General features: G+C 50.0%; 3 protein-coding genes across 4 annotated transcripts in view; all 3 read left to right on the forward strand.

Annotated features, from left to right (window-relative positions):
* KMT2D (lysine methyltransferase 2D) overlaps positions 1-11,262 on the forward strand; it is a 48,136-nt gene extending 36,874 nt beyond the window's left edge. Inside the window, exons 55-57 of the mRNA XM_035002738.1 lie at positions 15-3,198; positions 6,721-6,769; positions 10,676-11,262. Of these exons, the coding sequence (XP_034858629.1) occupies positions 15-107 (93 nt within the window). The 3' untranslated portion in view covers positions 108-3,198; positions 6,721-6,769; positions 10,676-11,262. The remainder of the gene's footprint in view (positions 1-14; positions 3,199-6,720; positions 6,770-10,675) is intronic.
* Positions 3,115-15,527, forward strand: PRKAG1 (protein kinase AMP-activated non-catalytic subunit gamma 1). Of its 2 annotated transcripts, none has more exons than XM_035002747.1 (12): positions 3,115-3,198; positions 6,721-6,769; positions 12,340-12,449; positions 12,648-12,729; positions 12,828-12,886; positions 13,007-13,052; positions 13,155-13,209; positions 13,480-13,606; positions 13,921-14,086; positions 14,248-14,285; positions 14,545-14,691; positions 14,832-15,527. In XM_035002747.1, exons 1-12 carry the CDS (start codon positions 3,190-3,192, stop codon positions 14,934-14,936), a joined length of 993 nt encoding a protein of 330 aa, XP_034858638.1. In that variant the 5' UTR covers positions 3,115-3,189; the 3' UTR covers positions 14,937-15,527. The 2 variants fall into 2 exon arrangements, with proteins under 2 accessions (XP_034858638.1, XP_034858639.1); XM_035002748.1 differs by having other exon boundaries at positions 3,121-3,198; positions 12,297-12,449.
* A 2,938-nt stretch (positions 15,528-18,465) lies between these two features.
* Positions 18,466-21,004, forward strand: DDN (dendrin). Its single transcript, XM_035002038.1, has 2 exons — positions 18,466-18,674; positions 19,093-21,004. Exons 1-2 carry the CDS (start codon positions 18,466-18,468, stop codon positions 21,002-21,004), a joined length of 2,121 nt encoding a protein of 706 aa, XP_034857929.1.
* Positions 21,005-21,251: the final 247 nt, after the last annotated feature.

Here is a 21,251-nt window from a genome sequence, read left to right on the forward strand (position 1 = left end):
TCTTCTCTTTCCAGCTGACCTATGACTATCAGTTTGACTTTGAGGACGATCAGCACAAGATCCCCTGCCACTGTGGAGCCTGGAATTGTCGAAAATGGATGAACTAAGAAGCTTAGAGGCTACCAGGCAGGGGAGTCCCCCCACCCCCAACCTCTTCCCTGAAAGGGATGAGGGGGAAGAGAGGTAGCAGCCAGAGCCAGGACCCAGGGCTGGGGCTGCCGGCTGACCGGAGCCCCTGGAGCAGGAGGCTGGGGCAGAGGGCCCTAGGCCAAGCCCACCCTGGGCACCAGGGACAACCCTCTTCCCCGCCACCGGCCCCCAGGCTGGCATCTCTGCCCCCAGCTCCAGGAGGGGCCAGACAGAAGCAGCCATTGGGCATCTCAGGTTTGAGGGGGATATGGGCCGGGAACTACCCAGAAGCAACTGGGAGGCAGCAGGGAGGGGGGAGGAGGATGTGTGGCCGGGCCTCACAGCCCTGCTGCTCCCACCGACCTCTCCGGCCCGACTCAAGGCTGCAAAGAGACTTGACTAAGCTTGACAATCCCAAAGGCCGGGTCCCACACCTGGCCCTGCCTGCCGGGTCCTGCCCCCACCCTCACTCCCATCCCCTTCCCTCTCAATCTGTCTCTGTCTCCCTCTTCTCCTCTGTGTTTCTGTCTCTCTATGGGTTGTGTTTCCTTGTTTTCCACTCTGACAAATGCAACATGAACGGGAAAGAGGCGCCCAGCTGCCCAGGAGGGCAAGCCAGGCAAGCCGGGCAAGGAGACCCCGCACCCACACCTACCTCATTTAAGTGTTGGATTTTTTGCTGTTTTGAAATGTGAGACCCTCTCCAAGCCCCCTACTGCCCCGACCCTCTCTTCCACCTCACTGCCCTCTTCTGAGTGGGTGGAAGGGGGGTAGGAAGAGGAAGAAAAACAACAACAAAAAATCCATCTTTGTTTTTAATTATGGGCATGGGATGGTGGTTGAGGCTAATGATGAAGATTGGGGATAACTGGCCCCTAGTTGCTCTAGGACTTCCTTCTCCATCTGGACATGGGGGCAGGAGGGGTGTGCTAAACCTAGGACCAGGATATCTCCCTCCTGTTTTCCCAACCCCATCATGAGCCCATTTGCCCTCCAGCCCCTGGATGGGGTGGATGGGTGGTAGGGTGAGGGCTATCCCTGAGTGGCATGCCCATACCCAGTGAGGCAGGGTGTGGCCCGGAGCTCCCACTTTCCCTCAGTCACCAAACTGCTGCTGGTCTGGTGGGAAGGGGTGGTGATGTGGGGGTGGGGAGCTTAGTGTCAGCGCGGGGAGGGTGGGGGGTATTTATCTATTTATACATGGGATTGTACATAGTCTTGTGGGGAATGGGGGAGCCGGCTGGAGGTGAGAACCCTCCCCTCTCCCCCCACCCCCGGGGAGAGCAAATGTAAAACTACTAATTTTTGTGCTTTATATATTCTATATAAATATATCTATTTTCTTTTTACAAAACCAGTTTATAAATGGTAGGGGGGCGTGGGGCGGACACATGGAGCTCCCCTTGTGGGGGGGCCCCCTCCATTACCCAACCTACCGCCCTTTTCCTCACCCCCTCCTCCCCACCCCCTGGCTGTGACTGCTGTAAGGTGGGGGTATAGAGGCTGGGCAATTCTCACCCCCGTTGTATAGTTGGACTACGTTATAACGCACAAAAGTGAGCTGGCCCCAGGGGGAGCCAGAGGGTGATGGGTTCCCTGCCTCCCTTTCCTTCCCCCTTTCTGCCCAAGCTTGTGCTGCAGTTGAACCTCTTCCTGGGGGGTAGGGGTAGGTTGGGGGTGGGTGAGGCCCCAGACCCCCTCAAGTAGGGAGCGTGGGGATGAAGATGAAGCTTATATGCAGTTCTCTCCTAGGGGCTGTGGGCAAAGGGCATTTTGTAATTAATATTTTCAAGAATCAAATGTCTGGAGTGTAGGGGTGGGCTTGGTGGCGGTGGATGGGCGGGCCTGCTGGAGGGGGAGCAAGGTCGCTGTTGTGATTTTAGGTTTTGTTTTGTTTTGTTTTTGAATTTGGGGGGTTGCGGATTGATGGGGGTAGGGAGATTTTTTTTTTTTTTAAAGCTGCTTCCTCAACTGTTTCAAGCTGCAAATGTTTAAGAGAATAACATCCCCCCACCCCCACAGAAACCACTGTCATTAAATCAGACAGCGGGGAGACTGGGCTGCTGCCCCCAAAGCCATTGGATATTCCTTTTCCGAGAGCAAAAGGTCTAGGCTACAGGGAGGGGGAGATTGGCTCCTGTGAGTCAGGCTCTGGTTGGGGCTTGGGCCCTGGGATTGGGAAAAGGGGATGGGGCAGACTTTGTAAGCATATGCTAGGTATCCGATAGTCCTGTAGAATTTAGTGAAGAAATCTTATACAGTTTTTAATTTTTATATAAACTAACTCAGACCCAGGCTACAAGGTTGGAATTTTGGTTGTTGGTTTTTTTTTGTTTTGTTTTGTTTTTTTTAAGTACCCCGCCTGTATAATTGCATCTGAATTCCCTCCTCTCCCTCCCCCGCACCCCCCCCCCGTGTTTGTATTTTGGGTTGGTTTACACTTGCACATATTCAATTTTCAGTTTTTCCCTTTTACAGTCTTCTCCCCTCACCTCCAGGACCCTCCCCCTTTTTAAAAAATAAATCGCTGACAAGTGTGAATCCCGTGAAGACTTTATTTTGTGTTGTGTGTATCCTGTACAGCAAGGTTGGTCCTTCGTAACAACGGATGAAATGATTCCCTTTTTTAAAGCGCCCTCTCTCCCTCCACCCCCAGCGCTCTGTCCTTGGCATGTTTTGTATCAGCGATCATTCTGAACTGTACATAATTTATGTTGCAAGAGGCAAAGGGCAAGTTTTGGATTTTGCTTCTTCCAAGTTTGTTTTTAAACGACAAATAAAAAAAGAACATTTTAAATACAAGCGGCTCCGTCCAGTCACCCTCGCCGTCCGCGGATCCGGAAGGTCCGAGAGGACCCAGGGGAGGGCGGTTACCGAGGCCAGGCCACGCCGGAAGAGTGAACTCCCCGCCTTCCGCCCTTGGCTTGCGTGTGTCTGACGTAGGCGGAAGTGGTGTCGCGGTACCGGACGTGGGGCGGGGCCTGAGCCCCCCCTCCGCCCCTCCCCACCGGCTCCCAGAGAGCTTCCTAAAGCGAGCGAACCCAGTCAGCGCCTCTTGAAATGGAGACGGTGAGGAGCACGGGAGGGCGGCGGGGGGCGCTGTGGAGTCCGAGACCCCCGTTAGGGGACAGGGAGGCCTGGGCAGGGACCGGTGCTGCACGAGAAGCCGGGGTCTGTGCTATCCCGTGACCCTGCTCCTCCGCTCCTTCGCTGGGCGCATCTCCTAGGACTGGGCCGCGCGGTGCCTACCTTACGTCCGTGGTACTCTCAGCCCGAGCTGGCAGTGACTTTGCTCTCCGTTAGGAACCCGAGCACACCTCGGCGATCTCGGGCCTCCTTTCCTCTGGGCATCTCAAACCTTTAGAGGTTTGCCAGAAAGAGCAGGGTTGTGATCCGGCTTTCCTGGGGAAGGCAGGGGGCTTCCGGGGGACTCCCGCTTGCGGGTAGCACCTGGCCCCCGGTTGTCTGAGTGTGAGCCCTGCAAGCGCTGGCAGGAGGGAGATCAGAAAGACTTATGCTGTTTCGAGGGGTCTGGCGAAGTCTCATTGTCTTAATAAGACTGAGAAGTGGACTCTCCCTGAAGGAGGGACTCTTTCAGTGTTAGAGGCCGCTGTGTCCCTGGACAAGTTTAGGTTATGCCCTGCTCTGCGATTCTAAGCAGGCGTGTTGGCATAGATCATTCTTGGCTAGCAGGCACTGACCAATTGTGGCAGGTCCCTGTCATCCTCCCAGAGATGTTGCAGGTAGCCTGCTACATGTTTGGATCCACCGTCACTCTCAGGAGCGTTTTCTAGCATCTCGAACCAAATATCCTCTGTCGGGAAGAGTAACTCTTCCGTGTCTTGGTTTTTATCATCTGTTACTGGCAGGTTCATCTTTCTTTGGGTCAGTCCCATGCCCATAGTAATTCCTTTACCACACCCTTTCTCTGCCTGCAGAGAGGTCCTGTCCCTCAAGTTATAAAGGAGAAAACAGAGCGAAGTGGTAAAGTGATTTGCAGTTGGGCACCCGGGCAAGGGTATCAGCTCTTACAGATTAAGAGAATTTTGAACAAGAATAAAAGGTCTGGGGCGCCTGGCTGGCTCAGTCAGGAGAGCATGTGACATGGACAGGGAGACCAATTTAGAGACTATTGCTGAAGTGAACGGTAAAAGCCTAAGTTAAAACTGTGAAAGTGGAAAGGAGAGAAATGGATTTGAGACACTTCTAACATACCAGCTTAGTTGATAGATGTTAAGGACATGTTTAGGTCATGCCCTGCCCTGCGATTCCAAGCAGACATATTGGCATAGCTCATTCTTGGAGGAATCAATACTACAGTCCTAGACACCTATAGGAGAGCAATGCAAAAAAACAGAGATGGGAGCCCTGGTAAGAATAATAGGATGAAAGGACAGATGCTGTTTTGTACTGAAGCGTTTGAGGAGTCTTTGTGACATCTGTGGTTATCCAGCAAACAATTAGAAATGTGGATCAGGGGGGTGGGGGGGGGGCACCTGGGTGACACAGTCAGTAAAGCCTCCAACTCTTGATTTCAACTCAGATCATGATCTCAGGGTCGTAAGATCAAGCCCCACGTCAGGCTCTGCACTCAGTGCCAAGTCTGCTTGAATTTTTCTCTCCCTCTCCCTCTGCCCCTTCCCTCAGCGTGTGCGTGCTCTCTCTCTAAAATAAATAAATAAATCTTTTTTAAAAATGTGGATCAGGAGTTCAAAAGAAACTGTGAGTCCATGTGTCAGATCTAGCCGGTGTCTCTATAATAATACTTTGTACTCCTGAATTACAGTGGTACTTTCTCAGGTTTCCTATGTTATTAAAAGCAAAGAGAAGTGGACATAATTATCCTCCTGTGTGGAGAAACAGGCAGAAAGGTAAAGTCATATTCAATAAGGCCTGACTCTGTTGTATAGGTTTCTGTATCTCTAGCTGTACCTTACTTTTCTCTCTGTAACTTAATCTTAGGTCTCTCTGTTCACGGGAGTGTGCATCATTATCATTATCAATTTGAGAGTTAAAAAAACAAAACAATTGAGATTTATGTGCAGAACCCCATGCTAGATGGTATGGGTGATACAAAGAAATGTAAAATAGTTCTAGGCTTCCAGGAATTTAAAACCTGTTTGGATGGATAATAAACAAAAAAACTGTAGCACAGTGCAGTATGTAAGTATTATATGATGGGTATAATAAACAGCTACACAAGTAGCTGTTTCTGTGTCTTTGTATAGATCTTTGTGAGACTGTGTTATCATGTGTGTATCTTTACCACTGAACAGCCCTCTCTCCCACTTATAAGTGATGAGGCTGTTGTTCCAATAGCCTTGCCAAAATGCCAGGCCAAGCTGATAGTCTAATGCAGCCCAGAGAGAAGAGAGGGAGATTATTCCCCTTCCCTCCTGCCCGCACCTTGACCCATTAGGGGAGGGAAATTTAGATCTGTCCTGCCAACTTGACCCTGTTTACCACCAACCTACCAGGTTCAAGCCAAGGCCTTTAATTTCATGTTACTACAGTAGCTATGTAGGTGAAGTACGCCTTTAAGTTAGTTTTGGTATGTTACCCAGAATAAATGGAGCCAAAACTGTTGATTCCAGTGGGTTAAGATTAGCATGACCCCTCCTGGGTTCCTAGATAACAAGGAAATTTCCAAATATTCCCACTTGAGGGAGCCCAGAGATGGTTCTGAAGGTTTCTCTATATTCAAAGCACTCTAATGTCAGACTGTCATGGCCAAAGAAGCTTGGAAAACCAGCATCCTCTGGGCTGTAGGAGCCTTTGACTCACAAGGTGCTAAGAGGAGTCAGGTCCCCAGTTTCAAAACACTTGTTGTCCTCATCCACCCCTCAGTCAGTCAAGCTTTAGCTCTCTCTGACAGTCAGCTGCCGGGATCCTCCCTAGATGTGATCCTGTCTCTCTCGCTCTCTTTTTTTTTTTAGCGCCCGCGCAGGAAGGGTAGGGGGTGAGGGAGAGCGAGAATCTTAAGCAGGTTCTATGCCCAGCATAGAGCCCGATGTGGGGCTTGATTTCATGACCCTGAGATCATGACATGAGCTGAAATCAAGAGTTGGACGGTTAACCCACTGAGCCACCAGGCACCCCTGATGTGGTCCTCTCTTAATGGTAAAGGGGCATGTCTATGATTCTAGTGTCTACAACTAGGCTTAGGTATTTGGGGGGAAAGCAGTATTGTCTCTCTGGCTTCCTTGTTTTTATAAAGTAGATCTGTGAGAACCTTGTGGATTCTCAGATTTTCTGGTCTCAGCTTTTAAGTCTGTTTCATTAGGCATTGTGGTATATAAGGGCATAGGCTTTGGAACCATACAGATATGTGTTCAAACTCCTGTTCTACCTCAGCCATGTGACCTTGGGCATGCTGTTTAATATTTCCTGAACCTCAGTTTTCTAATCTGTGAAAATGAGGCCAATAATAGTATTTACCTCAGGGTTGTTATGATTAAATGAGATAATATTTTAAGAGGGCCTTATGGTACTTTAAATGACATCATTAGTTCACCAGCCTTTCTCCTCATGCTCGGCCAGAATGGATGGAGCCTAGGATAGGCTGAATCTTTGTTCCTCTTTTCTCTCCAGGTCACTTCTTCAGATAGCTCCCCAGCTCTGGAAAATGAGCATCCTCAAGGTAAGTTTACTGAAGAAAGGAAACCGCTACGAAAGCAATAGCCCAATCCTAACTTGTCCTCAGCGATGCTTTTGAATCTCTCTCAGGATGCCCCCTGGGAAAAATCAAAACTGGGCCAGATAATGTGCCAAACCATAATGAATCAGGATTAGTAATTTGGCAGGATCACCCAGGAATAAATCTTGGGCAGGGTGGGAATGACTAATATTTTCAATTATCAAACCACTGAAATTTTTGAGGGAAAACTTCCATAGGCAACTCTGGGCTGGCTAACCATGTATCAGTGGTGCCTGGTATTTTCTGATTAGCCCAGAAACAATGCCACTAGGATTTTATCATCCATTGAGCTCCCTAAAGCCACTGAGTGTACACAAGAAATTATAGAAAGGCCTTGAAAGCCCTTAAAACTAGTCTAGAAATAGAGGCACTAAACCCTAAAATCCAGGGCAGAGGAGAAGGTATTCTAGCACCTGCCCAAATAACTGGTTAGAATGGAATGGTCCAACCCTAGACTATCTAGAAAGAAGCAGAACTTACAGGCACCTCCCTTAGAGGATTTTATCCAGGAACACTCCTAGGTCTTCCCAGGACATGTTTATGACATTAGGAGTACATGCTTCCTCAGAGAATTGAAATATGGGCTGGGACCGTAGGACGTATTATTAAGGGTCTATGAGTTCTCCACAAGAATTTTTAAATGTTCTGTTTTCATTTTGTTGGTATCCTAAAAAGTTAATATAGTCATATTTGAATTATCTGGGTGATATCTTCATAATTGAGTACTGCCACATGATATCAGTGCCTATTTTATGTTTCTGAGTACATTTGCAGTAGCACCAAGGCAAGAGTCAAAAATTCAAATTGTGAACCAAACAGTGCTATAGGCTGCATATGACTATGACAACCTATTAGATCGCATCATGTCTAAAAGGAGGCAGCAACTGTCCAGGTCTTGTCAATTGTCACTGTTCAGAAATTCAAGCCTAGTGTGGTCAGATCTGATTTTGAAAAAAATGGAGAATTTGGGTTTTTATGTCAATCTCCACATTTTTACAATTGGGGAACTGATTTAAATTATTTTTAAAATACTGAGAAAGCCAAATCAAATATGTTTATAATTCTGTGGCCTAAAATGATGGTATTTAACTCTCAGTGGAACATGTCTTAAACTAGCATCAAAAGGCATGTTCTTGGGAACTCCTTAGCCCAGCCACCTCGGGCAAGGCAGGGGAGTTCCCAGGTGGGGGACACTTGGGACACTGGAGTCCCACAGAGGCCAGCAGCATGGGGCCACAAGAGGTTTCCTTTGAAAAACAATAGTGGGCTTCAGTTAAAAGATGGTGGATGGAGTACATGCATCTACTTTTGTTCCTTCACAAAAACCTACTAAAGCCACCATAAAAGAATTTTTTTCAAAAGGTACAAACCCACCAGAATAGGGAGAATAAGAGAGGAGACAATAGTAATTGGAAATTGGAAAACAGATGCAAGAGTGGTAAATCATTTAGCAGACCTGAGAAAACTGAATTACAGACTAGCAGCAGGGAAGGCCAAGAGAAGCACTGGAGATCTAAGAAGCAGTTAGATTCAGAGACTCCCTACTCCACTGAGTGCAGCTAGGAAACTCCTCCTCCCAACTCTGGCAAAGACTGGAGGTCTGGGGAGGGGTTCAGGCCCAGTTGAGGGCTGAAATACTATACTAAACACGGGAGCATGAAGCGAACTGCACTGGATGCTGAGATCCCAGTCCTTTCCCTAATCTAATTTCCAGAATGCTGACAGAAAAGACTTCACCCTCCAAGCACAAGACTGAATAAATAATCTTCTCCAGAATTCCCTTGAAGGGAAAGCCCTAAAAATATGAGTATTGAATGTTCCCCATCTAAACGGCTCACAGTCAACAAGACTTAACGTGTACACTTGAGCTGCCAATCAACTTTAAAGACTGCACTCTGGGGCGCCTGGGTGGCTCAGTGGGTTAAGCATCTGCTTCCAGCTCAGGTCATGATCTCAGGGTCCTGGGATCCAGCCACTGGACCCCCTGCTCAGCAGGAAGCCTGTTTCTCCCTCTCCTTCTGACCCTCTCCTCTCCCCCTCCCTGCTTGTGCTCTCTGCTCTCTCTTGTGCTCTGTCTCTCAAATAAATAAATAAAATCTTAAAAAAAAAAAGAAAAAAGACCATACTCTTAGAATATGGTTTAAATGCTCCTTTAAACCAAGGATAACCAGAGATCTAAAGAAAGCATCTAAAATAGGGGCGCCTAGGGCGCCTGGGTGGCTCAGTTGGTTAAGCGACTGCCTTCGGCTCAGGTCATGATCCCGGAGTCCCTGGATCGAGTCCCGCATCGGGCTCCCTGCTCGGCGGGGAGTCTGCTTCTCCCTCTGACCCTCCCCCCTCTCATGTGCTCTCTCTCTCTCATTCTCTCTCTCTCTCAAATAAATAAATAAAAAATCTTTAAAAAAAATAAAATAAAATAGGGACGCCTAGGTGGTTCAGATGGTTAAGCATCTGCCTTCGGCTCGGGTCATGATCCCAGGGTCCTGGGATCGAGCCCCATATCTGGCTCCTGGCTCAGCGGGGAGCCTGCTTCTCCCTCTGCCTCTCCCCCTGCTCATGCTCTCTCTCTCTCTATCTCTGTGTCTCAAATGAATAAATAAAATCTTTAAAAAAAATTTTTTTTAAATGTTTAAAAAAAAAAAGAAGAAAGCCTCTAAAATAAAAAGTGATCCAAACTGCTCCCCCCACACCCGAAGAAACAAGCAGGGGAAAGAAGCAACAGAAAGAAGTCAATGCATAGAGAAGAAAACTTTAAAAATTAACATTAATATAACTCAGATAAAGAACCTATTTCCACCATGCAACAAGTAGAGGATGTCATGTTTTTTTAAAAGGAATTTTCAGAAAAGAAAGAGGAGCTCTTGGACATTAAAAATATAATAGCAAAAATTTTAAACTAAGGAGGTTTGGAAAATTAAGTTGGGGAAGACTCCAAAAAAGTAGAATTAAAAAAGAAGTGTGGTGCCTGAATGGCTCAGTTGGTTAAGCGTCCGACTCTTGATTTCGGCTCAGGTCATGATCTCAGGGTTGTGGGATCGAGCCCCACGTTGGGCTCTGCGCTGGGCTTAGAGTCTGCTTAAGATTCTCTCTCTCCCTCTCCCTCTGTCCCTCCTGCCCCCTCAAAAAAAAAAGTGGGGTGCCTGATTGACTCAGTTGGTGGAGTGTGTGGCTCTTGATCTTAGGGGCTATGATTTCAAGTCCTGTGTTGGGTGTAGAGATTACTAAAAAATAAAATCTTTTTTAAAAGCTCCAAAAATCAAAGAAGTGAAAAAAAGAAAAAGCGTAAACTAGGAGAGATAAGATATTTTATTTAACAACAGTAACAACAAAAACAACTCACCAAACAAAACAAGAACAACCTTAAAGGGTCAGTCTAGGAAGCCTGATATCTAAATAATAGGAATTACAGAAAGAGAAAAAGGACAACACAGAGGGAAGGAAACGATCAAGGAAATAATTCAAGAACATTTCCTGGAACTGAAGGGCATTAGTTTTCATATTGAAAAGACTCACTGAGTATTCAGCACAGTGGATGAAACAGACCCACCCAAAGCACAATCATCATAAGATTTCAAAACACTGGAAACAAAGAGAAGATCCTGAGTTTCCAGAGAGGAAAACAAACAAACAAAAACAAGTTACATAAAAAGAATCAGAATTGCCTTGGACTCTCAACACACCAGAAACTAGAAGGCAATGGGGGCAGTGCCTTCAACATTCTTCAGGAAAATAAATCCAAACCTAGAATTCTATATCCAGCCTAATTATACATCAAAGATGAGGGTAAAATAAAGATATCTGCAGGCTGCAAGGTCTCAAAAAATTTACCTCCCATGCACCCTTACTCAGGAAGCTACAGGAAGATGTATACCACCAAAGCAAGGAAGAAAGAAAAAAAAAGATGAAAACATAGAGTACAGGACACAGGAGTGCCAATACGGGAGAGACATGAAAGGGGGCCCCTGGATGGCGACGAAGGAAGATCTCAGGAGGACAGCTGTGCACACCAGGAAACCAGCACAGATTTGAGCAGGTCAGAAGACTCCTGAGAGAATTCTCTGGGTGGTTTACATTGATAGACTATCTAGTGCTTCTGGATATCTTGAAAGGAGATCTAAACAACTGGTAAAGAGTTTGGGGTTGAATTAGTTATGAATACTTGAATTAGTTATAAAAAACAAAAAGACAAGACAGTTATTAACTCCAGGGAAAACAAAGTTGTGAAAGAAAGAAAAAAAAAAAAGCCAGGAGTGTACCATTGGGCTTAGCTCCAAATAAGGAATATTCAGTCAAAATTATTTAAATACTAATGTAACCAACATTATAGTTTAACTTCTGGAAGAATGGGGAGATGGGAAGTGCATGTTTGTGTTGGGGTCCTGGTAGGAGGGAGAACTAAAAATTATCATATTCCTCGGATAATAATAGATAATGCCCTAAAATGGAAAAATAAACCCAGCAATATAAGGTTGTTATTTGCAGCCCTAGTAATAAGTGCCAAAATAATCAGCTAAAAGAGGTCTCATCTCTGAGGAGAGATAAGACAGGGCAGTAGGTGCCAGGGACTGCAGTTTTTCTTAACAAAATCTCCAAAACTGTTTGGCTTTTTAAACAGTGTACCTGTATAACGGGTAAGAAATTAAACACTAGAAACAACTGGCATAGGATTTAAGATCATGAACTTTGGACTCAGGTCTGTGTTTAAGTCTTGCCACTTACTAATGGTGTGACCTTGAGCAGTTTATTTATCTGCTTCCCACCTGTTTTCTCATCTGAAAAATGAGGACAGTATTTGCTTTACAGATTTGTTGTAAGGATTAAATGATGTGATATTTTTAAAGTACACATAGCGTAGTACATAGCACATTCAGATGATTATTTTCTGGGTTGCTTCTCCAGTTTAGAGCAAGCAATTAAAGTCAGAGGAATGGACAGGTAAACACAGCCAGGGTCTCCTATTTGTCTGGAGTAGGTGGGATGATTTCTGATTCAGAGGGTCATCCCAAGATGGACTCTCAGGGCATTTGGGGCCAGGTTAATTAAGCACTGGGCTCCGACTGAGTGTTGATCTGAAATAGCCCAACTTCTCATCTGCAGATCTTAAAAGAATTTTAAGCTTACTTGAATTTTAAGAAGCTTAATTACATCTTAATTGAGAAAAAGAGAACAAGTGAAAATGTGCAAATATATGAAAGGGGAAATTTAAGTTAAAGATGAGAAAAAACTTTTAGACTAGAAGAGGTCAATGAAAGATATTAATAGATTTTCTGTTTTAGTAGCCATCTTTTGCCTGAGGAGCCTGTAGAGTCCTACCTGGATTTGGGGGTTGTATGAAATAGTTTCTAAGGGGTTTATCTAGTTTTTCTGGGAACAATAGGAACAAAACAGATAGAAAAGGGGCCTTATAAAAAAGCAGGCTCTAAATATTTGAACAACTACACTTTTATTTTCTGCCTCTTTTGATTGTGAGTCGTTGCATGGAAGGAAGCTTCTAACTATCCCACCCTATGCAGAGACCCCAGAATCCAACAATAGTGTGTATACTTCCTTCATGAAGTCTCATCGCTGCTATGACCTGATTCCCACAAGCTCCAAATTGGTTGTATTTGATACTTCCCTGCAGGTGGGTGAAATCCTCTTCTCCCATCCCCCTTCCTAGGAGCCTCTGGTTCAAAAACTCTCATCCTATCTCATCCCAAGGGTAATATCCTTGTCCTTATATGGGTTTAGTCTCATGTTTTCCCTAACATACCCAACCCCTGTTCTTTTAGTCTTGCACCCTGTGAATTTTCCTTTGTGATGATTTCTCTTTTGGCTACAGGTGAAGAAAGCTTTCTTTGCTTTGGTGACTAATGGTGTACGAGCTGCCCCTTTGTGGGATAGTAAGAAGCAAAGTTTTGTAGGTAGGCAAAAGTTTCTGGTACACAATATTATTGGCATCTTGTGCTGGGCAGGGAGAGAAACTTTGAGTAGTGCTGAGGGATCTTGTCTTGGCTTCTAGGCATGCTAACCATCACTGATTTCATCAATATCCTGCATCGATACTATAAATCAGCCTTGGTAAGACACCGAAGCCCAATGACCCAAGTCCCTCATTCCTAGTTCCTTTCTTCCAAGCAAACTACAAGGGGTTAATGAAGCAGAGAGATCAAATCTCAAGTCCTGTGCTTCTGTTTCCAGGTACAGATCTATGAGCTGGAAGAACACAAGATAGAAACTTGGAGAGGTATGTAGAGAACTGGGGGTTGTAAAAGGAAAAAGGGATGGAGAGTTTCCTTGGAAATGGTTTTCCATACCGGTATTTTGTGAACCTCCCTTTTCCCTTCAGAGGTGTACCTACAGGATTCCTTCAAACCACTCGTCTGCATTTCTCCTAATGCCAGGTGAGTTCCAGCTACCCATTTGTCCAGAAGGGGAAGAGCCTTGCCACCAGGGTAGCTAAAGCCCTAGATACCCAAAGATCCAGGGGCAGAAGAGAAACAATACTCTCCTCCCAAACACACACACATTCACACACTCTATAGGTCGGTTTGAACACTGCTCCCCTCTCCCAATCATCAGTTTTCCCTGTTTATAAATACACTCTTAGAAGCTATTTACTCAGCTCAAGCTCAGCACTGTGGGACTTATCATTATCCCCCACCTTCCCACAGCTTGTTCGATGCTGTCTCTTCATTAATTCGAAACAAGATCCACAGACTGCCAGTTATTGACCCGGAATCAGGCAACACTTTGTACATCCTCACCCACAAGCGCATCCTCAAGTTCCTCAAATTGTTTGTAAGTGTCCTCAGCCTGGTTTTTACTTTTTTTTTTTTTTTTTTTTTAAGAGAGACAGAGAGCAGGGGAGGTGTGGGGGCGGATGAAGAGGGAGAAAGAGAATCTTAAGCAGACTCCACACCCAGCACAGAGCCTGACACGGGGCTCGATCTCATGGCCCTGAGATCGTGACCTGAGCTGAAATCAAGAGTCAGAAACTTAACTGACTGAGCCACTGGGTGCCCCTGGTTTTTACTTCTTATATACTGGGTTGAAGGGGTATCCAAGGGTGGTGTGGGGGTTCTTGAAGATGAAGCTGATGGTTCTCTCCTCAGATCACTGAGTTCCCCAAGCCAGAGTTCATGTCTAAGTCTCTGGAAGAGCTACAGATTGGCACCTATGCCAACATTGCTATGGTCCGCACCACCACGCCTGTCTATGTGGCTCTGGGCATCTTTGTTCAACACCGAGTCTCAGCACTGCCAGTAGTAGATGAGAAAGGTGAGAGAGTACGCAGAACGAGAGGGAAGCCTCCAGGGAAGCCGGGGTGGTTGGTTCTGGGAAAATCTGCTGTCCCTCAGCTCAGCCTGGAGGGTGATGCTATAGGCAGGGGGAGCCTTGGATGCCAGATCCTCCTTGCTGATCTGCCTCTGTCCCCCTAGGGCGTGTGGTGGACATCTACTCCAAGTTTGATGTTATCGTGAGTGATTGCGGAGGGGCTGGGAGGTAGGGAAAGGGGCGGGGTGTTGAATGTGGAGAGGGAGAAGAAGAGAGTCTCTTCTGGGACCTAAGGGTTTTAGAAGCTTCTAAGCTTTCAAATCCAATTTGAAAAGGAATGAGTTGGGTGTGGCTTGTGGGCAAGGCTAACAACTGCCCTGAATCCCTCTGGCGCGGTTGGGTGGACTCAGGGTTTGGGGGCTGGCTTCCTTCCCTGCAAGCACCTTCCTCTCTCTCCCCAGAATCTGGCAGCAGAAAAGACCTACAACAACCTAGATGTGTCTGTGACCAAAGCCCTACAACATCGATCCCATTACTTTGAGGGTGTCCTCAAGTGCTACCTGCACGAGACTCTGGAGACCATCATCAACAGGCTGGTGGAAGCAGAGGTAGGGAGGCCACTGACTCAGAAGGAGCTGAGGGGAGCAGCTTTGAGTGTGGGGTTTGGCAAGGTGGGTAGGGGTTGAAGGGCTCATCCTAACTGAGGCCATCACTAAACATCCCTTTTCTCCCTTGTTGCTCTGTGCAGGTTCACCGGCTTGTTGTGGTGGATGAGAATGATGTGGTCAAGGGGATTGTATCACTGTCTGACATCCTGCAGGCCCTGGTGCTCACAGGAGGAGAGAAGCCCTGAGCTGGGGAAGGGGTCAGGCAGCACCAGGGGATATGCCCCACTCACTGCCTGCCCAAAGTTCTAGGAACCACAGGTGAAACCTTGAGAGAATTGTGACTCTCTTCCCTGCTCGGGAGCTGGGGAGGGTGCGGGGGGAGGAAGGAGAATGGATTTTTAGCTGTCCTTATCCTCATGCATACAGCCTAGCCCATCCTAGCCCCAGCCCTCTTAGATGTAGCCCCCTTTCTGAGTGAATGATGGGCTGTGTGCCCCTCAGGCTAATTCTGATCTCTGAGAGATCCCCAGACCTCACCCAGCCTTTGCCTCTCTCTCTGCCCTGACTCCACCCTAAGATAATAGCACAACAAAACTCTTCCTAAGATATTTTTATTCATCCTGTTTCATGCTATATGGAGGAGGCTGAGTCCATTTAGTGACATTTCTTCCCATAATGGGAGTGGGGAGGATTGTGGGGAGGAGGGCCTTTGGGTTCCTGTGCTATGTGCATATGAAGGGAGATGGGGGTTAGGTGGAGGAGGAGGGCAGAGTGATTAGCTGAGGTTATTGCTTTTCATGGCAAACCTAATTAAAATGACAGGAACCTCTTCATGGTGTTGCTTGATTGTTTGATTCTTGTAGTTGATAGACACTACTGCTCCAACCAGCCTACCTCACATGGCCTCTTCAACTCATTACTCACAACAACAGGAATAACGGCACACACACATACACACACATACATATGTAAAACTGTGTCAGACACCATGCTCGGTGCTTTACATCTATTTGTTCATTTAAGCCTCAGAACAACAGTAGATAGGATTCCAATTTTACAGATTAAAAAAACAAAAACAAAAACTGAGGCAGAGAGGCTAAGTAACCGGCCCAACGCCACACAGCTGGTAAAATGTAGAGCTAGGATTTGTACCCAAACAGTTTGGCCCCAGAGCTCCTGCTCTTTACCACTACACTAGACTTACTGGCTTTCCAACTCTCCATTCATAACTGTTTCCCACCCTATTCCCAGCAGTTCTCCTTATTACCTCGCTTTCTCCTCTGCCTGAATCATAGCTGGGACCCCAGGAAAATCTCCTAACAGCGTTAGGTTTCCAGAGAATAGAGAGACTGAGGGTCTCCTGGAGGCAGAGAGACATGCCACCATCATCAACTTTTCTTAGTCAGGGAAGGTTGGACTCTGTGTTTGAATTTTGCTGAGCTGGCACTGTCTTTGAACCTACAAAATGCCTTACCATTCTTCCAAGGTGAGAATGAGCTGGGGGGTCGGGGAGCAGACTCTACCTGTGCTGAAACCATGTGAGCCAAAATAGTCAGCACCAAATACCATAAGGACTGCTAGACAGTTGGGCCTGAGCCAAATTTTGGGTACCATCTCACCACTGACTTGCAGGTTTGATACCATTTCCTATCCAAGACCAGAAGCAATCTCAGAGTACCTCCTAGCCCCTACCTAACCTCTCCCTACCTACGAATTCTGAGGAACCCTGCCATACCATACCGGTTCCTCCAAAGTAGGCTTCCTCATGGCTCATGGGGAAAAGTGTCAAGGCAGCTGCCAGGGCTGCCCTCCTGGCTTTGGAGAAAGCCCCTGCTTCTGCATTCACCTCTTCACAGCTCACAGCACATTCCCAGACTTGGGGGAGGGAGGCTTCCAAGTTATTAGAATTAGGGTATGTTTATGTGTGTGGGGGTGAGTGCATGGTGGAAAGGACAGATGTCGTCTTATGTCACATTCCATCATGGAGGGTTTGTCTAGGGAGGAGGCAAGGGCTTTAAAAAGCCCTAGGACTCTAGGGGGACCTGGGTAGAAGGAAGCACCTTCAAGCAAAGAGCCACCAGAGTGCAGCTGGTAGGTGTGTAAAGTGGGGGAGGGGAGTGTTGTCAAATGGTGGGAATAGGGGCTGTTTGGGTTATCTCTAAAGGTTCATATTAGGGAGCAGGGGGCCTGGGTTTGTTTGCTTTGGTTCTCATGAAGTCAGTCTCTGCCCCCACAACAACCCTCCTGGCCCCATCCTCTTAAAAGGAAGGGTCTGTACCCGAAGGGCTGCATGATCTTCTGCCTCTCCCATTCTCCCCTAAAACCCAACCCATCAGTCTCAAAATCTGAGGATGGAGCAGAAAGAAAGACAAGGGACAAAATTAAAGAGCCTCATAGCCTATTCTTACCTATTCCTCTCAAAAGAGGGAAATTATCCCTTCTTCCTCAGGAACCATTGCCATACACACTCTTCTCCCACCTCCCTGCACCCCTCCCCTCCACTGGAGCTGCTGCCATGGTTGCCAGGCATGGTTGCTAAGTCTCTGCATGGAAGGGTTGGCGTGGGCTGTGCTGCCACCAACATTACCATGGTGAATCAGGGGACACCTGGTATAGGCTTGGGGGGAGGGATCATGGGGATGTAAGCAACACCCTCTGCCCCTGGGACAGAATGAGTGGAAAAGGTGAGCATCTTGAGCACCACTTCAGGTGGGGGCTAAGTGAGCTAGGCATTGTGGTAGTAGTGATGATGGGGAGCTCTACGCTAGGAAACGGGGGCCACTTTTATCATTTCAGTTGCTAGGGGATGGTTTTCCAAGGGAGCACGCCATTCTTCCTCCATCCGTTCTGAAAGGGTGCAAATACATAAGTCCCTTAGTCTGTCCTCCATAAGGCTGAGCAGAGCTGTGTGGGCACAGAACAGTATGACCCCCAAATCCTGGCTTCTGGATTGGGGGAGAGAGCCTGCTGCGGGGAGAAGGCTCCATAGGTGCCCAAGGACAAACATCTAGAATAGGAGCGTGGGACAGTTCGGATGGCCAAGACAGACTGCTGTGTCCTACCAGCAGCCCTGGGCTGCAACACTGAGAGGGTAAGGAGTTAAAGGTGTGGGGGTCACCCTGTCTGAGCTTGGGGGAGGCAGCTCTCCCCCAGAGTCACATAAAAGCTGCGTGAAAGCTACCGCCCCCTCCCTCCACCGCATGGAAGCTGGTTACTCATCTCTGCACCCGAACAGTCCCTGCCGCTAAAAATAGACCCCCTGCACCCCAACCCCATGGAAACCAGCAGAGAGTGGCAGGCAGGGACCTTGAGTTCCATTGCCGTCACCTCCTGAAGTCCGAGGCAGGAAGTCAGTGGCTGAACCCTGGTGGTGGGGCACCCCGACAAGCAGAAGAGTGAAGGGTTAAAACGACAGGAACGTTGAAGAAATGGGGGTGGGGGAAGGGCACCGTCAGCTTGGCAAAAATAAGTCCCCTGCCCACTCGCGCAGGTCCCATCAGGCTTGGGGGACATGAGCAGTGGGAAGGGGCGCCCAATCCCGGGCCCCAGGGGGCGGCCGTGCACATGGGGGAGGTAGCAGCGCGGTGCCGTCCGCGCCGCACCGTGTCACATGCGCGCGCGCACACACACACAGACAGGCACACACGTGTGCCCGGGTATATATAGTCCCCAGTCTCTGGGCCCGTCGCTCTGCAGTGGGCGCCGGCTCCTCGGGCTGGGAGGGGGCTCTCGGGGCGGGTGGGAGGGTGGGGGGCCGGGGTGGGGTGGGGCAGGATGCTGGATGGCCAGCTATTCTCCGAGGGGCCCGACAGCCCCCGGGAGCCCCAGGATGAGGAGTCTGGCAGCTGCCTCTGGGTGCAGAAATCCAAGCTGCTGGTGATCGAAGTGAAGACTATTTCCTGTCATTATAGTCGCCGCGCCACTCCTCGACAGCCCATGGACTTCCAAGCCAGCCACTGGGCCCGTGGGCCCCAGAGCCGCACGTGAGTGAAGGAGGGGTGACGGGTGACGGGAAGAGAGCGGTGGGGCGGGGAGTGGGGTCCGGACCTCCCCGCAGGCACCAGCCAGTGCTGCTGGCCCCCTTTCTCTTTCCCACGCCTCCCCCTACCGCATCCCGAGGGCTGGGGCCTGACTCTTCCCGCATTGTTTTGGGGGGCAAGAGTGGGTGTGAGAAAGGGCAGGAGGTGAGATGGGGCAGACGCTGTTAAAGTGTGCATGGAGAGATGGTGAGGAGTCCGGCTTCGACTTCAGCCCTAACATATACGCACGTGCACACGGGCACACACTCACACACACCCCTCCACACGGCTGCCCCAGATGGTCTCCAGTGCTCCCAGCTCCCCGGACCTCGGCTCCCTTCCCCCACAAACTGCTCACCTGGGTTCCTGCTCATTGTCCCAGGTGTGGGCCGCGCCCGGGATCCCCTGAGCCGCCGCCCCGCCGTCCCTGGGCCTCCAGGGTGCTGCAGGAGGCGACCAACTGGCGGGCGGGGCCCCCGGCCGAGGCCCGAGCCCGGGAGCAAGAGAAAAGGAAAGCGGCATCGCAGGAGCGGGAGGCCAAGGAGACCGAGCGAAAAAGGCGCAAGGCTGGTGGGGCCCGAAGGAGCCCCCCCGGTCGGCCCCTCCCGGAACCTCGGAACGCCCCTCGGGTGGCCCAGCCTGTAGGGCCCCCAGCTTCCTCACGACCCGAGCGCCTGGGGCCGGCGGGGCGACCGCCCCGTCCATCCGCGCAGCCGCAGAGCGACCCAGGGGCGGCGTGGGCGGGGCCCTGGGGAGGTAGGCGGCCAGGGCCCCCCAGCTACGAGGCTCACCTGCTGCTGAGAAGCGCAGCCGGGACAGCCCTGCGACGACGCTGGGACCGCCCGCCACCCTACGTGGCTCCACCTTCTTACGAAGGCCCCCACAGGACCTTGGGGTCTAAGCGAGGCCCCGAGCCCTCCCAGGCTCCAGCCTCAGCAGCCTCTGCTCCGACTCCGGCCAGGACAGAGGGAGGGTGCACAAAGAAGAGGCTGGATCCTCGGATCTACCGGGACGTCCTCGGGGCTTGGGGTCTCCGACAGGGGCGGGGTCTCTTGGGGGGATCCCCAGGCTGTGGAACAGCCGGGCCGAGGCTGGAGTCCGGCAAGGGGGCCGCGGAGAAAAGCCTGGGGCTGGCCACTGCTGGCCTGAATAGTGGAAGCGACGGCCATCCCCGAGCCAAAGCTGCTGGGAGCCCAGGCACGGAGACAGCTCCCGGGGGGTTGGCCACTGCGACTCCCAGCCCCCCGCGTCCCGCCCCCAGGTCCAGGCCCCATTTCAAGGGCTCCGGGGAAGGGAAAGAAAATAGGGAACGGGGCTGGCTCCCCAAATGCTGGATTCCCTCCCTTAAAAAGCAGCCGCCCCGACATAGCCAGACCCTCCCCAGACCCTGGGCTCCAGGAGGCACGGGGTGGAGAGAGTCCTTAGGTCATAGAGAGGGGGCCGGACCTGAGACCTTGGAGGGTTGGAAGGGGACCCGCCGCGCCCACACCCTGCCCCGCAGTTCCCGCGGCCGTGCTCGGGGAGAAGGCGTCTTTGTCATTGACGCCACGTGCGTGGTGATACGGTCACAGTATGTTCCAACCCCTCGAACCCAGCATGTACAGCTTTTGCCCGATGGGGTGCCGCGCGTCGTGGGGGATGCCCCTAATCAACCGAAGCCCAACAAGGAGGAGGGCGAGGGAGCCGCGGCCTTTCCCCACCCTTGGCAAAAACTGCTCTTGAGCAGTCGCCTTTCACACCAGTTCGTTGGGGGGCGCGGGTTCGAAGCCGAGGGCGGGAAGCCCGCGGACTCCTCCTTGGAGGAGCGCGCCTCCCGCATCCTTGGGCTCCCGGTTGGCGAAGTAAACCTTCAGGACGCCCCCTCGCCGCCAGGTAGCCCAGAGCGCTCAGCCTCAGGCCCAGCGGCTTCAGGAGGCACGGTCAGTGCCGAGGGCTCGCAGCAAGTGGCGGCGGTCCCACGGCGCGCGGCCGGGGGCTGGGCGCGGACCCCAGGGCCCTACGCCGGGGCCCTGCGGGAAGCCGTATCCCGCATCCGCCGTCACACCGCCCCAGACTCGGACTCGGACGAAGCTGCGGAGCTCAACGTCCACAGCGGCTCTTCTGATGGAAGCGACACAGAAGCCTCGGGCGCCTCCTGGCGAAATGAGCCGCCCCGGCCCGGGGAAGACGGGAAGACAGCCGAGCTGAGCGACAGTATCCGAGAGATTCTAGATGTCATCAGCCGAACGGAGGAGGCCCTCTTCGGGACGAGGGACACTAAGGGGATCCCACAGGGAAATAGGGAGCGGCAGTGACAGGCCCTTTCTTGTATTTGTGTTCCCCACTTTTCCATCCCTGGGCCCACTGGTCCTCTTTCTTCCTCACAGACTTCCTTGTACCCCCTTACCCAGAGTCGTTCCCATACTTGAAATAGAAGCCACCCAAATGAAAGGAAAGGGAACATATGCCAATTCGTGATTTCTTTCTTTCCTTTTCTCCCTTCCTTCCTTCCTTCCTTTCTTTCTTTCTTTCTTTCTTTCTTTCTTTCTTTCTTTCTTTCTT

This window comes from Mirounga leonina, unplaced genomic scaffold, assembly GCF_011800145.1.
Source record: "Mirounga leonina isolate KUSES-001 unplaced genomic scaffold, KU_Mleo_1.0 Mir_126, whole genome shotgun sequence".
Classification (NCBI taxonomy): Eukaryota; Metazoa; Chordata; class Mammalia; order Carnivora; family Phocidae; genus Mirounga; species Mirounga leonina.

Bases quoted from the DNA above. Each gene is read 5' to 3' on its own strand.
- DDN (XM_035002038.1), top strand. From the start codon at position 18,466: ATGCTGGATGGCCAGCTATTCTCCGAGGGGCCCGACAGCCCCCGGGAG. The intron at 18,675-19,092 runs GTGAGTGAAGGA...TCATTGTCCCAG, and splicing joins CGTGGGCCCCAGAGCCGCAC to GTGTGGGCCGCGCCCGGGAT.
- PRKAG1 (XM_035002747.1), top strand. The intron at 6,770-12,339 runs GTAAGTTTACTG...CACCCTATGCAG, and splicing joins GGAAAATGAGCATCCTCAAG to AGACCCCAGAATCCAACAAT. The intron at 14,087-14,247 runs GTGAGAGAGTAC...CTGTCCCCCTAG, and splicing joins GCCAGTAGTAGATGAGAAAG to GGCGTGTGGTGGACATCTAC.